Source organism: Anomaloglossus baeobatrachus, chromosome 3 (genome assembly GCF_048569485.1).
Source record: "Anomaloglossus baeobatrachus isolate aAnoBae1 chromosome 3, aAnoBae1.hap1, whole genome shotgun sequence".
In the NCBI taxonomy this organism is placed as follows: domain Eukaryota; kingdom Metazoa; phylum Chordata; class Amphibia; order Anura; family Aromobatidae; genus Anomaloglossus; species Anomaloglossus baeobatrachus.
This window is the reverse complement of record NC_134355.1, coordinates 314,123,400-314,141,285: the sequence shown is the minus strand read 5'-3', so window position 1 is coordinate 314,141,285 and position 17,886 is coordinate 314,123,400. Positions and strand designations below refer to the sequence as shown.

General features: G+C 44.1%; 1 protein-coding gene across 3 annotated transcripts in view; it reads right to left on the bottom strand.

Moving 5' to 3' along the window:
* The window catches only part of ZUP1 (zinc finger containing ubiquitin peptidase 1), a 79,692-nt gene that overhangs the window by 19,177 nt on the left and 42,629 nt on the right, over positions 1 to 17,886 (bottom strand). For all 3 annotated transcript variants that reach the window (XM_075340028.1, XM_075340029.1, XM_075340026.1), the window contains exons 5-8: positions 17,171 to 17,339; positions 12,307 to 12,416; positions 4,665 to 4,833; positions 2,239 to 2,427 (exon numbers count right to left, since the gene is read on the bottom strand). In XM_075340028.1, the coding sequence (XP_075196143.1) occupies positions 2,239 to 2,427; positions 4,665 to 4,833; positions 12,307 to 12,416; positions 17,171 to 17,339 (637 nt within the window). The remainder of the gene's footprint in view (positions 1 to 2,238; positions 2,428 to 4,664; positions 4,834 to 12,306; positions 12,417 to 17,170; positions 17,340 to 17,886) is intronic.

Sequence of the window (17,886 nt, the reverse complement as noted above, 5' to 3'; positions counted from 1 at the left end):
CATGGCTGCCTCATAGCGTTCCACCTCCCCCTGATGAAATAATCCTATTACAGAGATTGTGAAACGTATACGTTGGGGCTCTCACCGGGGGGTCCGCTCTGCTGTTATCAGGCCGGCTTTGTGCATTCTATGGGTATGTTTACTCAATCGGCTGGGTTTTAATTCAATGTTTATGTAGCATACCTATATCTGACTGTTTATGTGCATCCATTTAGCACCTCTTGGTGGCTAAACCTGTCCATTTTGACTATTAGCCTTGACTTTTGTTTAACTATTCACTCTGTTATTGCAGAGCTTGCTTTCTACCAGCACCTGTAGCTTCTTATTAGTGATGTTTGGGCCTCATTGTATATATTGAATGTATTCCTGCTACCTCAGAGTACTTACTTGTACCTTAGTACTTATCTATGCTGGTTTTTATCATCTGTCCATATGTAACAATTGTCAAAATTTTATATCATGCCCAATTTGTGCTGGATGCCTTTTTGTATGTATTAACATTGACCCAGCCTGTGACTCATTATTTTTCTATATGTATTTAACATATATTGGTGATTATGTACAATTATTTTACCTGCCGGCCTGCTTGCCGCTGATCTTTTTTGTGCCAGTTACCATTTATTAAACACATTTGCACTGTACTCCTTGTCCTCCAGTTTTTATCTGATGTCTTGAGTGTGCTACGACAGGTGCCATGCTTTGGTGTTTCTGTTTTTTTCTGCATTTTTGGTCTTCATGTATACTACTCTTATTATATGTAACTATGAGTCAGTTTTAAGATTTTAGTAGTTTTTTTGGGGACCATAGTCATAAACCATGTTAAAAGCATAATATGGATCTGGTGATTCTAATTTTTAGGTTTATGTCTAATATAGGTTTTCAAAATTTTGCTTTTGTTGCTTATGGCAACAGTGTTCTATGCACGCGGGAAAACAAAATGGCGGAGTCTAATGCGATATTCACAGCAACTGAGAGCAGAGGAGTGATAACATTCTTGTTTCTGCAAGGAAAGTCCGCGATAGATATTCATGGTGATATGTCGCAGACATTGGGGGATCAATGCCCTTAATATTCCACAGTTAAAACTGGGTTGCCAAATTTAAAACGGGCCACTTCAGCACCAATGATGAGGGACGTCCTGGACAACTGAGAGTGGTTGTTGTTCAGGAGATCGTCGATGTTGTACATAACCCTATACTGGAGAATCAGCGAATTTCAGCTAAAGCAACAGCAGACATCATGGGGATTTCCTGTGATCGTGTTTGTGTCATTATCTATGAACATTTAGACATGAGGAAGCTATCTGCAAAGTGTGTCTCAAAAATGTTTGGCAACAGATCAGAGAAGCATGCGAGTGAACACTTCCCTCCCGATCCATTTGTCAGCATTTCCGGACTGATAAGAACTTCGTGGATTGACTGGTCACTATGGATGTGACCTGGATTTATTTGTATGACCCTGAAAACAAGGAGCAGTCAAAAGAGTGGAGGCACTGTGGTTCTCCTCATCCAAAGAAGTTCAGGTTGCAAAAATCAGCCACTAAGGTGATGGCATCTGTTCTGGGATAAGGAGGGCGTGCTGCTAGTGGACTACCTTCAAAAGTGTCCCACCATCAATGCAAGGTATTACATTGAACTTTTGGACCAATTGAAGGCAGCTCTGAAGGCCAAAAGGCGTGGCAAGCTGTCCAAAGGAATCTTGTTCCTGCAAGACAACGCTTCTGCTCACACTTCACAAGCAACAACGGCAAAACTGGCAGAGCTGGGCTTCCAGCTGCTTGACCACCCCACCTTATTTACCAGATCTAGCTCCCTCCGACTATCATCTGTTTCCAAACCTGAAAAATCATTTCAAGGGTACCAAATTTCACACCATTTCTGATGCCATGGCTGCTATGGATGCCTAATTTGAGGCATAACTGAAATCCTTCTTTTTGCTAGACTTACAAAACTTGGAATAACGATGTAATAAGTGTGTTGACATCAGTGGAGAGTATGTGGAATAAATGTAAAGCTTAATCATCGTATCTCGTTTCTTTCTGGGTAAAGCCAAACACTTATCAGCAGCCCCTGATTTTATATATATATATATATATATATATATATATATATATATATATATATATATATATATATATATAATATAATATATTATATATATATATATATATATACATAATATATATATATATATGATAAATGCGGTGTATTAGACCATCATAGCTGAATGATAAAATACCTGGCAAGAAGTCCTTGTATGTGTCACTCAAAAAAACTGAAGAGAAAAGCATCTGAAAATTTCGAAAGCCGCAGCCCCAACCTTTGTCCCCACCAGAACTGCTGAGGTGGTCCAACGGAGAACAAAGCCACACACGATGCACTTCGGGGCCAGCAGTACTGTAGTATCGGTGTAACGCTTCCATAACTCCTTAGTAAAGAAGATCAGAGACAAATCATCTGCTTGTACATATACAAACGTATGAAATCTATAGCTGAACCCTGGCAATCAGATGTGATCAAAGAGAAGAAGCGGCCAGTCTGAATGATTTCTTAGAGTGCCCACTCTATGATATTCATATATTTTAATCGGGCACATGGAAGGGGCTATCCTAGGGACACACTCATTAGTGCCTCTGCAATTCAGATATTACCTTACTTCCACCTGAGGGCTTGCCACACTTGACCATTAAAACTGACAGATAACATCATTATGTGCTCCTGCTCAGTTTCATCAGTCCAGAGCTGCCTGACAAATGTTAGATAACACATTCCAGGATTGTTCGGCAGCTTTTTTTGCAAAGGATCTTTTTTTAAGATACTAAAATCAGATCCTTAGCCTGTGCCCATTAGTCTTGTTCTGCAGTATGCAGGTCAGTTGGTATATTCTAACATTACCCTGATGACGATGTCCTCCATATGTCTTCTGATGCACCCAGCCTTAAACAGTGTCTGGTGAAAGTGTTCACCCACTTGGCTTTTTACCTATTTTGTTACATTACAATCTGTGTTTAAATATTTTTTTAATCTGATTTGTGTGTGACGCATCAGTACTAAATAATCTAAGTTGGGAAAGTGAAGTGAGAACAATATAGGCCAAAATTTAATTTATGGGATAAAATAAATAAAAATTGCTATGTGTATATGTATTCACTCCTTCTGCTATGAAGCCCCGAAAAATTCTGGTGAAAGCAATTACCTTCATAAGTCACATGCTATATGCTTAGTGAAAGGGAGTCCACACGTGTGCCATCTAAGTGTCCCATGGTCTGTCAGTATATACACACCTTTCTGAAAGGCCACAGAGGCTGCTACACCATTAAGAAGCACCACTAGCCAAACAATACCATGAAGACCAAAGAGATCTTCAACCAAGTCAGACAAAGTTATTGAGAAGTACAAGTCAGGGCTGGGATCTTAAAAATAAATAAATGAAAAGAATCCCATTCTCTGATGAACCCCAAGGCACCATCACATCCATTATCATCAATGGAAAGAACGTGGTACCACAACAAACCTGCCAAACAGAGGGCAGCCCACTAAAACTCTCAGCACGGGCAAGAAGGGCATTAATCAGAGAGCACAGACACCAAAGGTAGCCATGAAGGTGCTGCAGAGTTCACAAGCAGAGACTGGAGTATATGTCCATAAGAACATAATAAGCTGTAAAATCTATAGAACTGGCATTTAAGGAAGAGTGGTCAGAAAAAAATCTTTTACTTACAGCCAGAAATTGGTAGACTCGTTTTGATTTTGCCAAAAGACAAACTTCAAAGAAATGGCGTCTGGAGCAGCGCATGCGCAGATGGAGCTCTCAGCCGAGAACTCCATCTGTGCACGCGCTGACTCCAGGTGCCAGTATTTGAACCCAGAGCATCTCGGATACCCACCGCACTGGCCTGCTCCATACAGCCACCGCAGCCTGCACAGAGAGGCAGCCTGCCGCCTGTCTGCACGGAAAGGCAGCTTGCCACCTACCCGCACTACTAATACACCATTTGACGTCTAATTGGGTTACTCCTTGGGACTAGCAATAAACCACACACCCATCATGAAAACCTCACAAAAAAAAAAACAAAAAAAACAAACGAAGGAAATTATATAACTTCCTATTTACAGCAAGTAGTGGATATAAAAATTGTACCCGCTGATAATCATCAGAGGCCATTGTATTTGCTTGCATCTTCTCCCCATCTGCTAATCACCATTTGCCCATGTAATGTACATATTAAAAACAGCTTTGTCACTTAATATCTAATAAAGGATATCCATATTCTTGGACATCTGCGCTTGTCATAAGACCATAGAGAGTTATGACTGAGCACAGCTGTTCCCAGTTACTTGGGCCATCATCTACTTCTTTAGGCTTGTGCAGGTGACCGTATTTTTGACCTGAATTCGATCCAACAAAACGTCGGATGGCACTCGGACCAGTGGAAAAAAAAAATATTTATTTATATATTATATATATATATATATATATATATATATATATATATATATATATATATATATTATATATATATATATAATATATCTCAAACTGCACTTAGATTTGTCTTTTTTTGCAAGTGATATATCAGAAAACATTTTTATGTCTATGAAACTATAGAAACCCTATTTTTCGCTCCATACAAAATGTCTTACAGCAGGATTACCAGGACCAACCTGAAGTCTTTGTTCTGCCATCGTCTACACCCGTTGCTAAAGACTCCATCATTTCGGCTTTTTGCATGTGAAATTCAATAGGATGCATTCGTCCTCTTGCAACTGCCTGTTCTAGATTCTGCACAGACTGCTGTCGATAACCTCCTGAATTATCTAGGCCAAATTGTCTCTAATGAGTCAAGGAAAACAATAAAATAATATCCGAGTATACTTAATATTCAATTGAGAATTCAAAAGACATCTAACATTGAAAAATTAAAAACAAAAACGTTCCATAGTAAAACTTGGTTTAGTTGGAGAATTTAAAAAGTGTCATTCCCATCTCCAATATCCTATCCCAATTTGTAGTAGGTGTAAGAAAAATAATATTAGCAAATATCTTGAAATGTAGTAGAGTTCTCCCGATTTCTGTCATTTACCTCATGTGCAGGACATTGCTGTTCTTCACCTTACCTTACCATCTGTCAGGGTGCGGTTTATCTTTAACATTACAGTGGGGAAAAAAAAAGTATTTAGTCAGCCACCAATTGTGCAAGTTTTCCCACTTAAGGAGATGAGAGAGGCCTGTAATTGACATGATAGGTAGACCACAACTATGAGAGACAAAATGAGAAAACAAAGCAAGAAAATCACTTTGTGTGATTTGTCAAGATTTTTTTTGCAAATTATGGTGGAAAATACGTAATTACTTACCGGTAATGTGTTTTTTCCGAACCAATGATGGCACCACGAGAGAGGATCCGCCCATCAAGGACAGGAAACCTACAGGATAAAAATAGGGCGGTCCTCTCCCCGCCTCAGTTGATTACAGAGCATGAGAGGACCTCAAAAAAAGAAAAACAACAGGTTAATATAAGGCCACCACCAGAACATGTGTAATGAGGATAAGGAAGGTGAACCAACCAACAACACCCAGTGCAGGGAGGGAATATAAGGGTGCCGTCATGGGTTTGGAAAAAACACATTACCGGTAAGTAATTATGTATTTTTCCCTCACCCTAGGGCGGCACCACGAGAGAATTACAGTGAAAAAAAGAGTTAGGGAGGGACCACAGCCTGTAGAACACGCCTCCCAAAAGGTGAGGTCGGAGAAAGAAAAATCCAACCTATAGTGCTTATAAAAGGTTGAGGGTGACGACCACGTGGCAGCTTTACAGATTTGTGCAATTGAAACATCTGCCCGTTCCACCCAAGAAGGCGCTATTGCCCTCGTGGAATGGGCTTTCAGACGCACAGGAACCTCAGAACTCTTAGTCGTGTAAGCTAACGCAATGGCATCCCTAATCCACCTGGCCAGTGTGGATTTAGAAGCCTTAATCCCTTTCTGAGGCCCCTGGAAAGAAACAAAAGAGGGACTTGTCCTTCCTCCAGGAACTAGTGACTAGAAGGTACTGGATGAGACAACGGCGCACATCCAGACAATGCCATCGCCTTTCCTCAGCACGTGTCGGGTTATCACAAAAGGAAGGCAGCACAATTTCCTGGGAGGTATGAAATCTAGAAACCACCTTGGGCCGGTATGCAGGGTCAGGGCGCAAGACTACTCTATCATCCAATATTTGAGTGTAAGGAGGGTTGATAGAAAGCGCCTGAATGTCACTGATCCTACGGACCGAGGTCAGAGGTCAGAGCCACCAACAGGACTGTCTTAAGGGAGAGACATTTAACAGAGATGGAGTCTATAGGTTCAAATGAAGGACCTGTCAGGGCCGCTAAGACCAGGTTAAGGTCCCATGGAGGAAGGGAGATGATACGTTTAGGACGCTGACGAGAACTGGCCCTGATAAATCTAGCCACCCAAGGGTTCCCCGCGACATCATAATTGTAGAGAGCCGCCAATGCGGAGACTTGGACTTTGAGAGTACTAACCGCCAACCCTTTGTCCAACCCACTCTGTAGAAATTCTAAGATGGGACCTATTGGAACCTCCCCTGTGACACTAGCCCCTGATGAAGATAAAAACTTTCTCCAAGTCCTACAGTAGATCTTTGTGGTCACAGGCTTTCTACAACGTGACAGTGTGGAAACAAAATTGTGGGAAAACCCCTTACTGATCAGTAATGCCCTCTCAAATTCCATGCAGTCATGTGCAATTTGAATGTGGGAGGATGGGACACTGGTCCCTGGGACAGGAGATCCAGAATCTCCAGGAGGATCCACGGGTCTGTAATGGACATCTGAACCAGCCAAAAAAATCATGGCCGCTTTGGCCAGAAGGGAGCAATCAGAATTACTCTCGCCTTGTCGTCCCTGATGAAGAACCAGCGGGGGAAATGCATATGCCAGGGGGACGTCCCACTTGGTCGACAGGGCGTCCACTGCGAACGGTTGCTCCTTGGGGTTTAGAGAACAGAATTGAGGGACCTTCCTGTTCTGTTTAGTGGAAAAAAGGTCGATGACCGGAGTCCCCCACCTGGCCGTGATGAGGTCGAAGACTGACTGGTTGAGTGCCCACTCCCCTTGGTGCAGTCTAGTGCGGCTCAGGAAATCCGCCATGTGGTTGTCTTTTCCTCTGATGTGGACGGCTGTCAGGGATAGAAGGTGAGTTTCTGCTAGTAACAGGATCCTGTTGGCTACAGTCATAAGGGACCTGGATCTCATGCCCCCTCATGGTCCAGATAAGCTACCGTCACCTGATTGTCTGACAACACCCGGGTATGTGACCTGTCAGTGAAGGGAGAAGACATGTCGGCGCCGTTCCACAGCCAGCAGTTCTCCGATATTAGAAGAGGAAGCTGCCTCCTGGGGCGACCAGAGACCTTGGATCGGATGGTCCAGTACGTGAGCCCCCCATCCGGACACACTGGCATCCGTGGTCACAATTCGGGACACAGGGACAGACCATGGGACTCCCCTTGTGAGGTTTGCGGGAACCAGCCACCAGTGAAGGGAGGTGATGGAGCTTGAGCGCAGGGTTATCTGACTGTTCAACCTGTCCCCCAAAATAGTCTGGTTTTCTAAAAATGTCCCACTGGAGGGCCCTGGTATGCCCCTGGGCCCATAGGACTGCGGGAAGAGTGGACGTCAGCGAGCCCAGGAGAGACATAGCCCTTCGCAGGGACTTGCGTGGAACTGACACTGCATATTGCACCAGATTGCGAATCTTCTCCACTTTGGAAAGTGGAAGACAACACTCCTGTAGAAGAGAGCCCAAAGTAAGTCCCAAAAAACCATGCACCGTGGCTGGATGGAACCTCGACTTCTCCAAGTTCAAGATCCAGCCTAGATGTTCCAGTTTGGAGCAGACAGTCTGAAGCACAGCAGTACAATGGCTTGCCGAGTTCCCTACCACGAGGAAGTCATCGAGATACAGAATAATGAGAATCTTTTCCTCTCGTAGATGAGCTGTGATTTCCAGGACGAGCGTCGCGAAGATTCTGAGTGCAATCGCCAGGCCAAATGGTAAAGCTCTGTACTGCAGGTGTCTTATCTTCCCATCTACAAGCACTGCCACCTTGAGATATTTCTGGAAACGAGGATCTATGGGGACGTGATAATACGCGTCCTTGAGATCCAGGACAGCCATATGGCAACCCGGGAAGAGAGACTTTATCGTGGACTTCATTGATTCCATCTTGAAGGATAAGACTTGCAGGTGGCTGTTTAGTCTTTTTAGGTTTATAATGACACGAAAGATGCCGTCCAGTTTCTGGACCAAAAAAAAAGAAGAGGGGAATAAAACCCTTCTCCTATTTCTGCCACTGGGACTTCCGTCAGGACCGCCTTGTGCAACAGGGCCTTCACTTCCACTTCCAAAGCTTGTTGTTCGCTTGGAGAAGCCCTCGGGGATGTCAGGCGAAAACGCCTGGGAGGAAGACTGCGGAATGGGAACGTCAGACCTGATTGGATGATGTTGAGAATCCACGGATTTGATGACATTCGTTCCCAGGCTGGAAGAAAGTAGGTCAATCTCCCCCCAACCTGGGGAAGGGAGTCATTGTAAAGATTTCTTGGATTGGGAAGGGCCCTTGAACATGAAACCCTTATCTTCCTTCTTTCGATCCGACCAGGTATTCCTACTCCTGGGTAAGAACTTTGGGGTGTTTTGTTTTTTACAAAAGGACCGTTTGAAGGAGGGAAAGGACGGGGCCGGAAAGTTCTTTCTCTTGTCCCCAGCCTTCTCTAGAACATCGTCCAGAACGGACCCGAAGAGAAACTCGCCCTGACAGGGAATGGAACACAGCTTAGATTTGACTTGTATATCCCCTGGGCAACATTTTAACCATAAGGCCCGACGTGCCGCAATAGAAAGAGCTGCTGTTTTGGCCGCCAGTCTAGTGGAATCCGCAGACGCATCAGAGATAAAAGCCGCAGCTCCTTGCAGTCGGGGCAGAGAAGAAATAATATCCTCACGTGGAACCTTGTTCCTCAGCTGATCTTCAAACTCAGACAATCATACCGCCAGGGACCTTGCAGTACATGCAGCTGCTATGGCAGGACGGAGAGCACCCGCTGACGACTCCCATGCAGTTTTAAGGAAGACATCCGCCTTCCTATCCATAGGGTCCTTTAAGGATCCCATGTCCTCGAAGGGAATAGAAAATTTCTTAGACGCTTTAGCCACTGCCACGTCCAACTTGGGTGCCCTATCCCAGTGGGAACAGGTTGCCTCCTCAAAGGGATACTTGCGCTTGAAGCCGCCAGGAAGAGAACCCCGCTTATCCATTTTTTTCCACTCTCTGGAGATCAACGCCTGTACCCTGTCCACCACCAGGAAGGTTCTACGCTTTCTATGTTCCAGACCCTTAAACATGACGTCCTGGACTGAAGGCTGCCGTTTCTCCTCAGTAATGCCCATAGTGTCCCTGACAGCCTTAATCAGTTTGCTCATGCCTTCTACAGGGAAGCACTAGTGTTCTTCAGCCTCACTGTCAAAGGAAGAGGATGCAGAACCAGAAGATCCACATTCCCCCTCAGACCTGCTGGACGGCGAGACCGAGGAGGCATTCCTATGCCGCTTACGAGGAGGCTCCTTCAAGGACTGCAGAGCTTTGAACCTCGGACCGGATAATGGCGCGAAGATCATTGGCAAAACCAGGGGTCTCATCTGAAATGGTCTGCTGGATACAGTCCTAACAGAGCCTCTTGGATCAGGACTGAGCCAGTCCCCGGTTACAGAGGGCGCATTCCCGGTTATTCGACTTGGAAGTACACTTTCTTGGCTTTTTCACCTAGGCATGACAGGGACGGGGGGAGACACAACAACAGGAGAATAATGAACAAACAGATACACATGCCCGAAGATCACTCACCCATAAGAAGATGAAGGGCCGGTACCGGTTCTGGGGAAGGAACTTTCATCATCAAAGGCTTCCCTCTGGAGGCATCCTTGCCATCAGACTTATCCCGGGTCTGTTTACTGGACCGGGTTCAACGCTTACTGGACAGACTGGCATCCGAACCAGAGTCGCTCCTGTGATGCTGAGGTTGCTTTTCCACCTTTTTATAGGCGGGGGGGATGAGGACTCCCGCACTGAGCGTTGTTCCTCATCACGGTGCACATCTTTGTCCATGTCTGCATTAGGAGAGGTCTGGAGCACCGCCACAGCCCAGAGGCTCAGCTTTTCATCTGAGCGCGGCACTCACAGCCCCCTCCCGCGCCTCCTGACCCACTTCCGGGTATGACATCACGAACGACGTCAGCACAGGTTACAGCAGGCACCGCGCATGCGTAACGCCCGCACACCATGACACGCCCCAAAAAAGATGGCGCTGCACACGCGACCGTGAGCAGCTCCGTCGCCATGGAAGGACCGGAAGGCTGCTGCCACTTACCTGCCGCTTGGTGCATCCCGCTCCCGCTCATGGACGCAAGCCCCGGGGGTCCGCCATGGCGCTTCCAGGAACCCAAGCGGAGCGAGGCAGGACCAGTGCCGCCGCCAGAACCGCCCGCCGGGACCGGGTAAGGAACTTGATAGAAGAAAATCCAAAGCCCTCCAGGGCAGAATCCTGAGGTACCCGTCAAGGACAGGAAACCAACTGAGGCGGGGAGAGGACTGCCCTATTTTTATCCTGTAGGATTCCTGTCCTTGATGGGCGGATCCTCTCTCGTGGTGTCATCATAGGGTGAAGGGAAAAATAAGTATTTGGTCAATAAAAAAAGTTCATCTCAATATTTTGTCATATATCCTTTATTGGAAACTACAGAGGTCAAACGTTTTCTGTAAGTCTTCATAAGGTTGGCACACACTGTTGGTAGTATGTTGGCCCATTCCTCCATGCAGATCTCCTCTAGAGCAGTGATGTTTTGGGCCTGTCGCTTGGGAACACGGACTTTCAACTCCCTCTAAAGGTTTTCGATGGGATTGAGATCTGGAGACTGGCTAGGCCACTCCAGGACCTTCATATGCTTCTTACGAAGCCACTCCTTTCTTGCCCGGTGGTGTGCTTGGGGTCATTATCATTCTGAAAGACCCAGCCACATTTCATCTTCAATGCCCTTGCTGAAGGAAGGAGGTTTGCACACAAAATCTATCGATACATGGCCCTATTCATTCCTTCATGTACACGGATCAGCTGTCCTGGTCCCTTTGCAGAGAAACAACCCCAAAGCATGATGTTGCCACCCCCATGCTTCACAGTAGATATGGTGTTCTTTTGATGCGACTCACCATTCTGTTTCCTCCAAACACGACAAGTTGTATTTCTACCAAACAGATCTACTTTGGTTTCATTAGACCATATGACATTCTCCCAATACTCTTTTGGATAATCCAAATGCTCACTAGCAAACTTCAGACGGACCCGGACATTTACTGGCACTGCAGGTTCTGAGTCCCTGGCGATGTAGTGTGTTACCGATGGTTGCCTTTGTTACGGTGGTCCCAGCTCTAAGCAGGTCATTCACTAGATCCCCCCCGTGTGGTTCTGGGATTTTTGCTCACCGTTCTTGTGTTCATTTTGAACCCATGGGGTGAGATCTTGCATGGAGCCCCAAATCAAGGGAGATTATCCATTGGCTTGTATGTCTTCCATTTTCTTATTATTACTCCCACAGTTGATTTCATCATACCAAGCTGCTTGCCTATTTGTTTCTGGTGTCGTTCAACAGCTCTTTGGTCTTCACCATAGTGGAGTATGGAGTGTGACTGTTTGAGGTTGTGGTCACGTGTCTTTTATACTGATAACAGGTTTACTATAGGTAATGAGTGGAGGACAGAGGAGCCTCTTAAAGAAGAAGTTACAGGTCTAAGAGAGCTAGAAATCTTGCATGTTTTTAGGTGACTAAATACTTATTTTCCAACTTAATTTGCAAAAAAAAAAATCTTGCCAAATCAGAAAAGGTGATTTGTTTTTTGGATTTGTTTTCTCATTTTGTCTCTCATAGTTGTGGTCTACCTATGTCGTCAATTACAGGACTTCTTTTTGAGTGGGAGGACTTGCACAACTGGTGGCTAACTAAATAATCCCCCCCACTGTATATGGCACTTGTCCATTTAATGTGTATTTCAATAAAAACAATTTTTAGGCATATGTTCCTGCGACTCCCTTTGTCTTATCGGAGTAGTTACATGGAGTGGCTTATGGGCCTTGATTGTTCACTTGAACTTTATTTGGTTCTATAATTTCATGTGATTATGTGTCCTTTGGAATTATTGTTGTTGTTCATGATTTCATTATAAGACCAAGGAAACCTGAATACCTGTAATTTCTGGAATTCTGCTTTTTCTCGCTCCGACTCCTCTACTCTTCTCCTCCTATCTTCTTCAGCCTGAAGCTGCCGGGCTAACACTGCATCACTGGTAATCTTGGCTGTTAAAAAACAAAAAGGCAATATAACTTTCCAAACATCATTGAAAACCTAGCTGTTTACTTGCTATTATATATAGTTATCAATAAATACACTCAAAACAGGAGGGACTGGACAGGGCTAAGGAAATGAATTGAAATGAGTTTTTCAACAGATTCTGCAATACATGTGGCGTGCCAACAGAGAAAGATGATGGATCGGAGGAACCATCTGCAACATTGATATTGGGGGATGAACAGACTGCTCTCAGTCTCCCAAAATGATGCAAGGGGACAATTTAGGAAACTAAAAATAGGCCAAGCAGTGGAGCCTGACAGACTCAGTCCATGTGTTCTTGAAGTGTGTGTAAACTGTACGGTCTTTCTGTACCTATCTATCCGGAGCATACAATCTCTGGTGTTTTGGAAGACTTCCTGTCTGGTTCCGGTACCTAAGGGAATGTGCCCACATAGCAGATTTTTTTTCTGCACATAAGGCTGCATCTCGTGACAGGAAAACCGCTGTGGCAAAAATCTGCATTTTTTGCAGTGTTTATATGCACTGAGTATAGGGACAACACTGGGAGAAACGCTGAAACAATTGACATAAATCTGTACAAACATCTACAAGGAAAAATCTGCAACATTAGGAATCTATAGACTATGCTGAGATATGTTTTTCCTTGCAGTATTGATTAAAATCTGCAAGAAAAAAAACGCAAAAACAAAGAGTATGTATCCAGCGTAATACTACTTCTCCTGCATCCCTAAAATGACTATAGTGTTTTAGCCTTAACATCGCATGCTATGTAGTTCTGGAAAGATTAGTACTTGCTCACTTGAGTCTCAGGGATAGGCCGGGGCCACACGGGGATTACTGCGATCCTCGCATGACACTCGGCTCACGGTGGCAGCACACCTGAGTATCATGCGAGTGTGACTGCGACTGAGGTCCAATCATGCGATCGGACCTCAGCTGTGGGGGACGGGCCGGCACTGAGAAGGGGAAGAAGGGACTTATCTCCCTCTCTCCTCCGTAGCCAGCTATTGCCATTCTTGCCCTGCACTCGCAGTACACCGGTGTACTGCAAGTGCAGTGCGATGTTTCTCTCGCCTCAGACTCACATTGTACCCGCAGCATGCTGCAAATGTTTTCTCGGTCCGATTAGGGCTGAGAAAATACTCGCTGATGGGTGCTGGCATATAGGTTAATATTGGTCCAAGTGGAATGCGATGTTTTATCGCATCACACTCGCTCCGATTTTCACGCCGTGTGTCTTAGGCCTAAGGGCTTCTGCTGACCCCCCTACAATTTGCTTACCAGAATAGATTGGGAGTGGACGATGCTGTTATATCTCCGTTACATACAGTACATTCATTTGTGGACAATGATGGAACCACTTTGAGCACAATGCACTTTTTCTCTAGTGCGTTTACTACCTTACAGCCACTTTTACTTTGCAGAAAGGTGAAAGATATGGAGGTGGAGGAGGGGATGACAAAGTGGATAACTGACTGTCAGACAGGCCGCAGTTTGTACAGATAAGAGCGACTGTGTCTGGCAGATTATTGAGCTGGTAGGTGCCCATCAGGGAACAGTGCTGGTGCCCTTTCTATTCACGCTATATGCCGCAGATTTTCAGTATAAGGCTGCTTTCACACTTGCGTTTTTTTGCATCTGTCACAATCCGTCGCCTTGAGGATATACGGCATCCTGCAAAATATTTTGCAGGATTCATTTTTTCCCCCATAGAGTTGTATTAAGGACGGATTGTGACTGATGGCCCTACATTGCATCCGTCGTGCGACGGATCAGTTCTGGAACTAATGACTGCCAGGCGGAAGCAATGCAGAATGTAACGTTTTTTGTGGTCGTCAAAAAACGGACAGCGATTGATCTGTGTCTCTCTCTCTTCCCGATGTGTTCATATGGTTTTTCTATAGTGCATAACCTTTCCAAGGTAAAACAAAAAAAAAAAAAAAAATTGTACAACGGATCCTTTTTTTCACAGGATCTGTCGCATCATTTTTACCACTATATGCGAAGGATCAGTTGCATCAGTCATAAAATGAAAAAAGTCGAAAACGTGATAGTAGCCTTAATCTGATATTTACCGCCTTCAAAAATTCTCCGTAGTTGGATGTGTTATGGAGGGCAGAGTGATGAGGAATATAGAAGGGTGGTGTCGGATTTTGTGGGTTGATGCCATGCTAACTAGTTACAACAAGGTCATTTAATGTGTACAGTAAAATGTTAGAAATGTTCCACCAGTCCGTAATGGAAAGTGCCATCTTTTTTTAAATCGTATGCTGGGGAAGTAGTGATGCTAATAAGCTCATCAACAAGGTAAGCTCGGAGGTGGGCTGCCATCTTGACACTTGAGGAGGTAGTGGAGAAAAGAATTCAGAACACATATACGGCGATAATGAACAATGCACACCCATTATAGGAGCTGCTCCTCATGAGACACAGGAGCACCTTCAGTAACCGTCTAATACTACAAGGTGTAAGAAGGAAAGATACAGGAAATCGTTTGTGCCAACTGCTATGGGCATAACATTTAGCCAAATGTGAAATCATCAAAGTGAATGTTGTTTATTGGTTTACCATTTCTGTATGACCCGTCATTAATATTAGTAATGTCTGACATTCTTCTGTTAATTCTACTGTTATGTTAAATTAAACATTTCATGTCTATGAGTGCTGCTGTGGTACAATTTCCCTTGGGATCAATAAAGTGTATCATATTGTATCTAAGGGGTTAAATAGCCATGATATGACTGATGCAGCATTGTGTCAGCTGTAGTATACAGCTGCTGCATTTTCACCCATTGGAGGATGCTATTCACTTATACCTCTATATAAGGTCAGTTTTAAGACACATTGGTGGTCACCAGGGGTGTTGCAAAGGTCATAAAAAAATCAGAGGCCCAAGCCCCAAAGTACATCTCACCATCCGACCTACCCACCACTTGAAAAATGACCTACACATTATATAATTATAGTATACCACTGCCAACCCTAAAACGCACTATACAAAGACCAATACAGTGGAACCTCGGTTTACCTTAGTGTGCGAGTATTTCGCTATATGAACAAAGCTTGCTGTAAATTTGTAACTCTGTTTACAAGCAATGCTTTGCTGTACGAGCAAATACTCATCGCACACACTTCCAGTTCCGTACTTTCACCGCGCTCTGAACCGCTCTTGCAGTCCGCACAAACACGAGCACATTATGCTCACCTACCCTCTGAACCCTCAGCGGCCTCTTCCCTGGTTCTTGTAGTCCGCAGGTATGTGGATCCGGTAACCATTGCGACCGACGCAGGTCAGGAGCTGCCTCTGTCAGTGCTTCCCAGAGGCAAGCGGCTCATGCATATGACGTCAGCTGCTGAAGCGCTGACAGCGGAAGCTCCTACATCGGTTGCGATGGTTACCGGATACACATAACTGCGGACTACAAGAATTAGGGAAGAGGCCAGCGAGGAAACAGAGGATAGGTGAGCATAATATGTGTGTTTGTGTGCGCATGTGTGGAATGGCACAATAGGGGACCAGGATAGGGCATTGCTACAAGTTGTGGAACGAATTGTCTGAGTTTCCATTATTTCCTATGGGGAATTTTGCTTTACTAGACGAGCAACTTTGTTTACGAGCACACTCTCAGAACGGATTATGCTCGTAAACCAAGGTTCCACTGTATTACTAAAATCACTACTATACAAAACCATAATAATATCGTTACGCAATGTCCACTACCATTACCACAACACAGTGAATAAATAACATAATATGACCTTTATCGTTATATAACATATAACCTTTAAAAAGACCACTAAAATCTCCTTACACTGTCCACTACATTATTTTTTATTTATAAAGCACCAATGATTCTATGGTGCCGTACAAGAGAAGGGACCACATAGATGGTTTGCTGAAATTTATATCTGTATTTTCTAACACTGATAGACTGGTACAGAAACAAGTTAAGGGCTCACAGTCTACAAGATAATGGGGAGGACACAGAAGGTCGGGGATACAAATGTATAACAATCAACTTTACAAATGAATACGTAGAATTAAGCCACATTGGCGACAACTTTTGCACCAGAAAACGCTTTAGTTGTTAAAATTGTTGAAAAATTGGATTTCTGCATTTACCATAAAATTTCTCTTTTTTGATGACTAATTGGAGGACATAAGAGCATGCATATATGCTCTGCAACTAGAAGGCATTAGATCTGGTTGCTCCGTGATGTACCAGGGTTAGGGAGGTGGTGTCAGTGTGAGCCATTCAGATCTCCCTGCAGGAGAGATGTCCCCCTAGCTGAAAAGATGAAATGACATGGGGCGTGTATTTGTTTTTTTCCCCATGTATGAATAAAATGTTATTTTATTTATTTCCAAATCTTTACTGTGGTACAGAATATTTCTTCTAAGGTTAATTGTATCTGTATAAGGCAATTCTTCCATGCATTTTATGCATATCAACACTAGTTTTTTGATAAATCAATGATGTGCTTTTTGCTTGCTTAATTAAGCTCTAATTTTAGCTGAAGAGGGATCTATTCACTCTGAAATGTGTAGAATAATAAAATCACATTATTGCTCTTCAATTGATCTTCATTTTATATAACTCGGTTAAGTGGTATTTAACCTCCTTCTCTCCTTTTTTGCAGAGTAATAGAGCTGAAAACATTTTTATGTCTATGAAACTATAGAAGCGCTATTTTGGTTCCCCAAAAAATGTCTTACAGCAGAATTACCAGGACCAACCTGTAGTCTTTGTTCTGCCATCGTCTACACCCGTTGCTAAAGACTCCATCATTTCCGCTTTTTGCATGCGAAATTCAATAGGATGCATTCGTCCTCTTCCAACTGCCCTTTCTCGATTCTGCACAGACTGTTGTTGATAACCTGCTGAATTATCTAGGCCAATCTGTCTCTAGTGAGTGAAGGAAAACAATAAAACAAAACCTCAGTATACTTAATTGAAAAGATATCTACCATTGTAAAAAATCAATACCGTATATTATATGCAACTCCTCTTTAAAGGGATTCTGTCACCAGGTTTTTTACTATAAGTTGTGGCCACCACCAGAATACTGTATATAAGAGCCCAGGCCAATCTGTATAACATAAAAACTCTTTTTTATTATAATCACCTGCGGGGTGGTCCGGTCCGATGGGCGTTGCTGGTCTAGATCCAGCGCCTCCTCTCTTCTTGTTTCATGTAAATGAAGGGTTCTACATCAGCCACACAGAGGCTTCCATTGTCTACTGTGTACACGCACTTCTCTCTGCCCTATTCAGGGTAGAACAAAGTATTGCAGTGCGCATGTGCAAAGAAAAGTCAAAGACCGCCTGCGCACTACAATACTTTGATCTCCCTCAGAGAGAGAAGTGCATGTATGCAGGAGCACAATAGAGGACACTGGGTATATGACGTAGGAAGAGTTATCCACACAGAGCAGGTAAGGTCAGCGATGGCA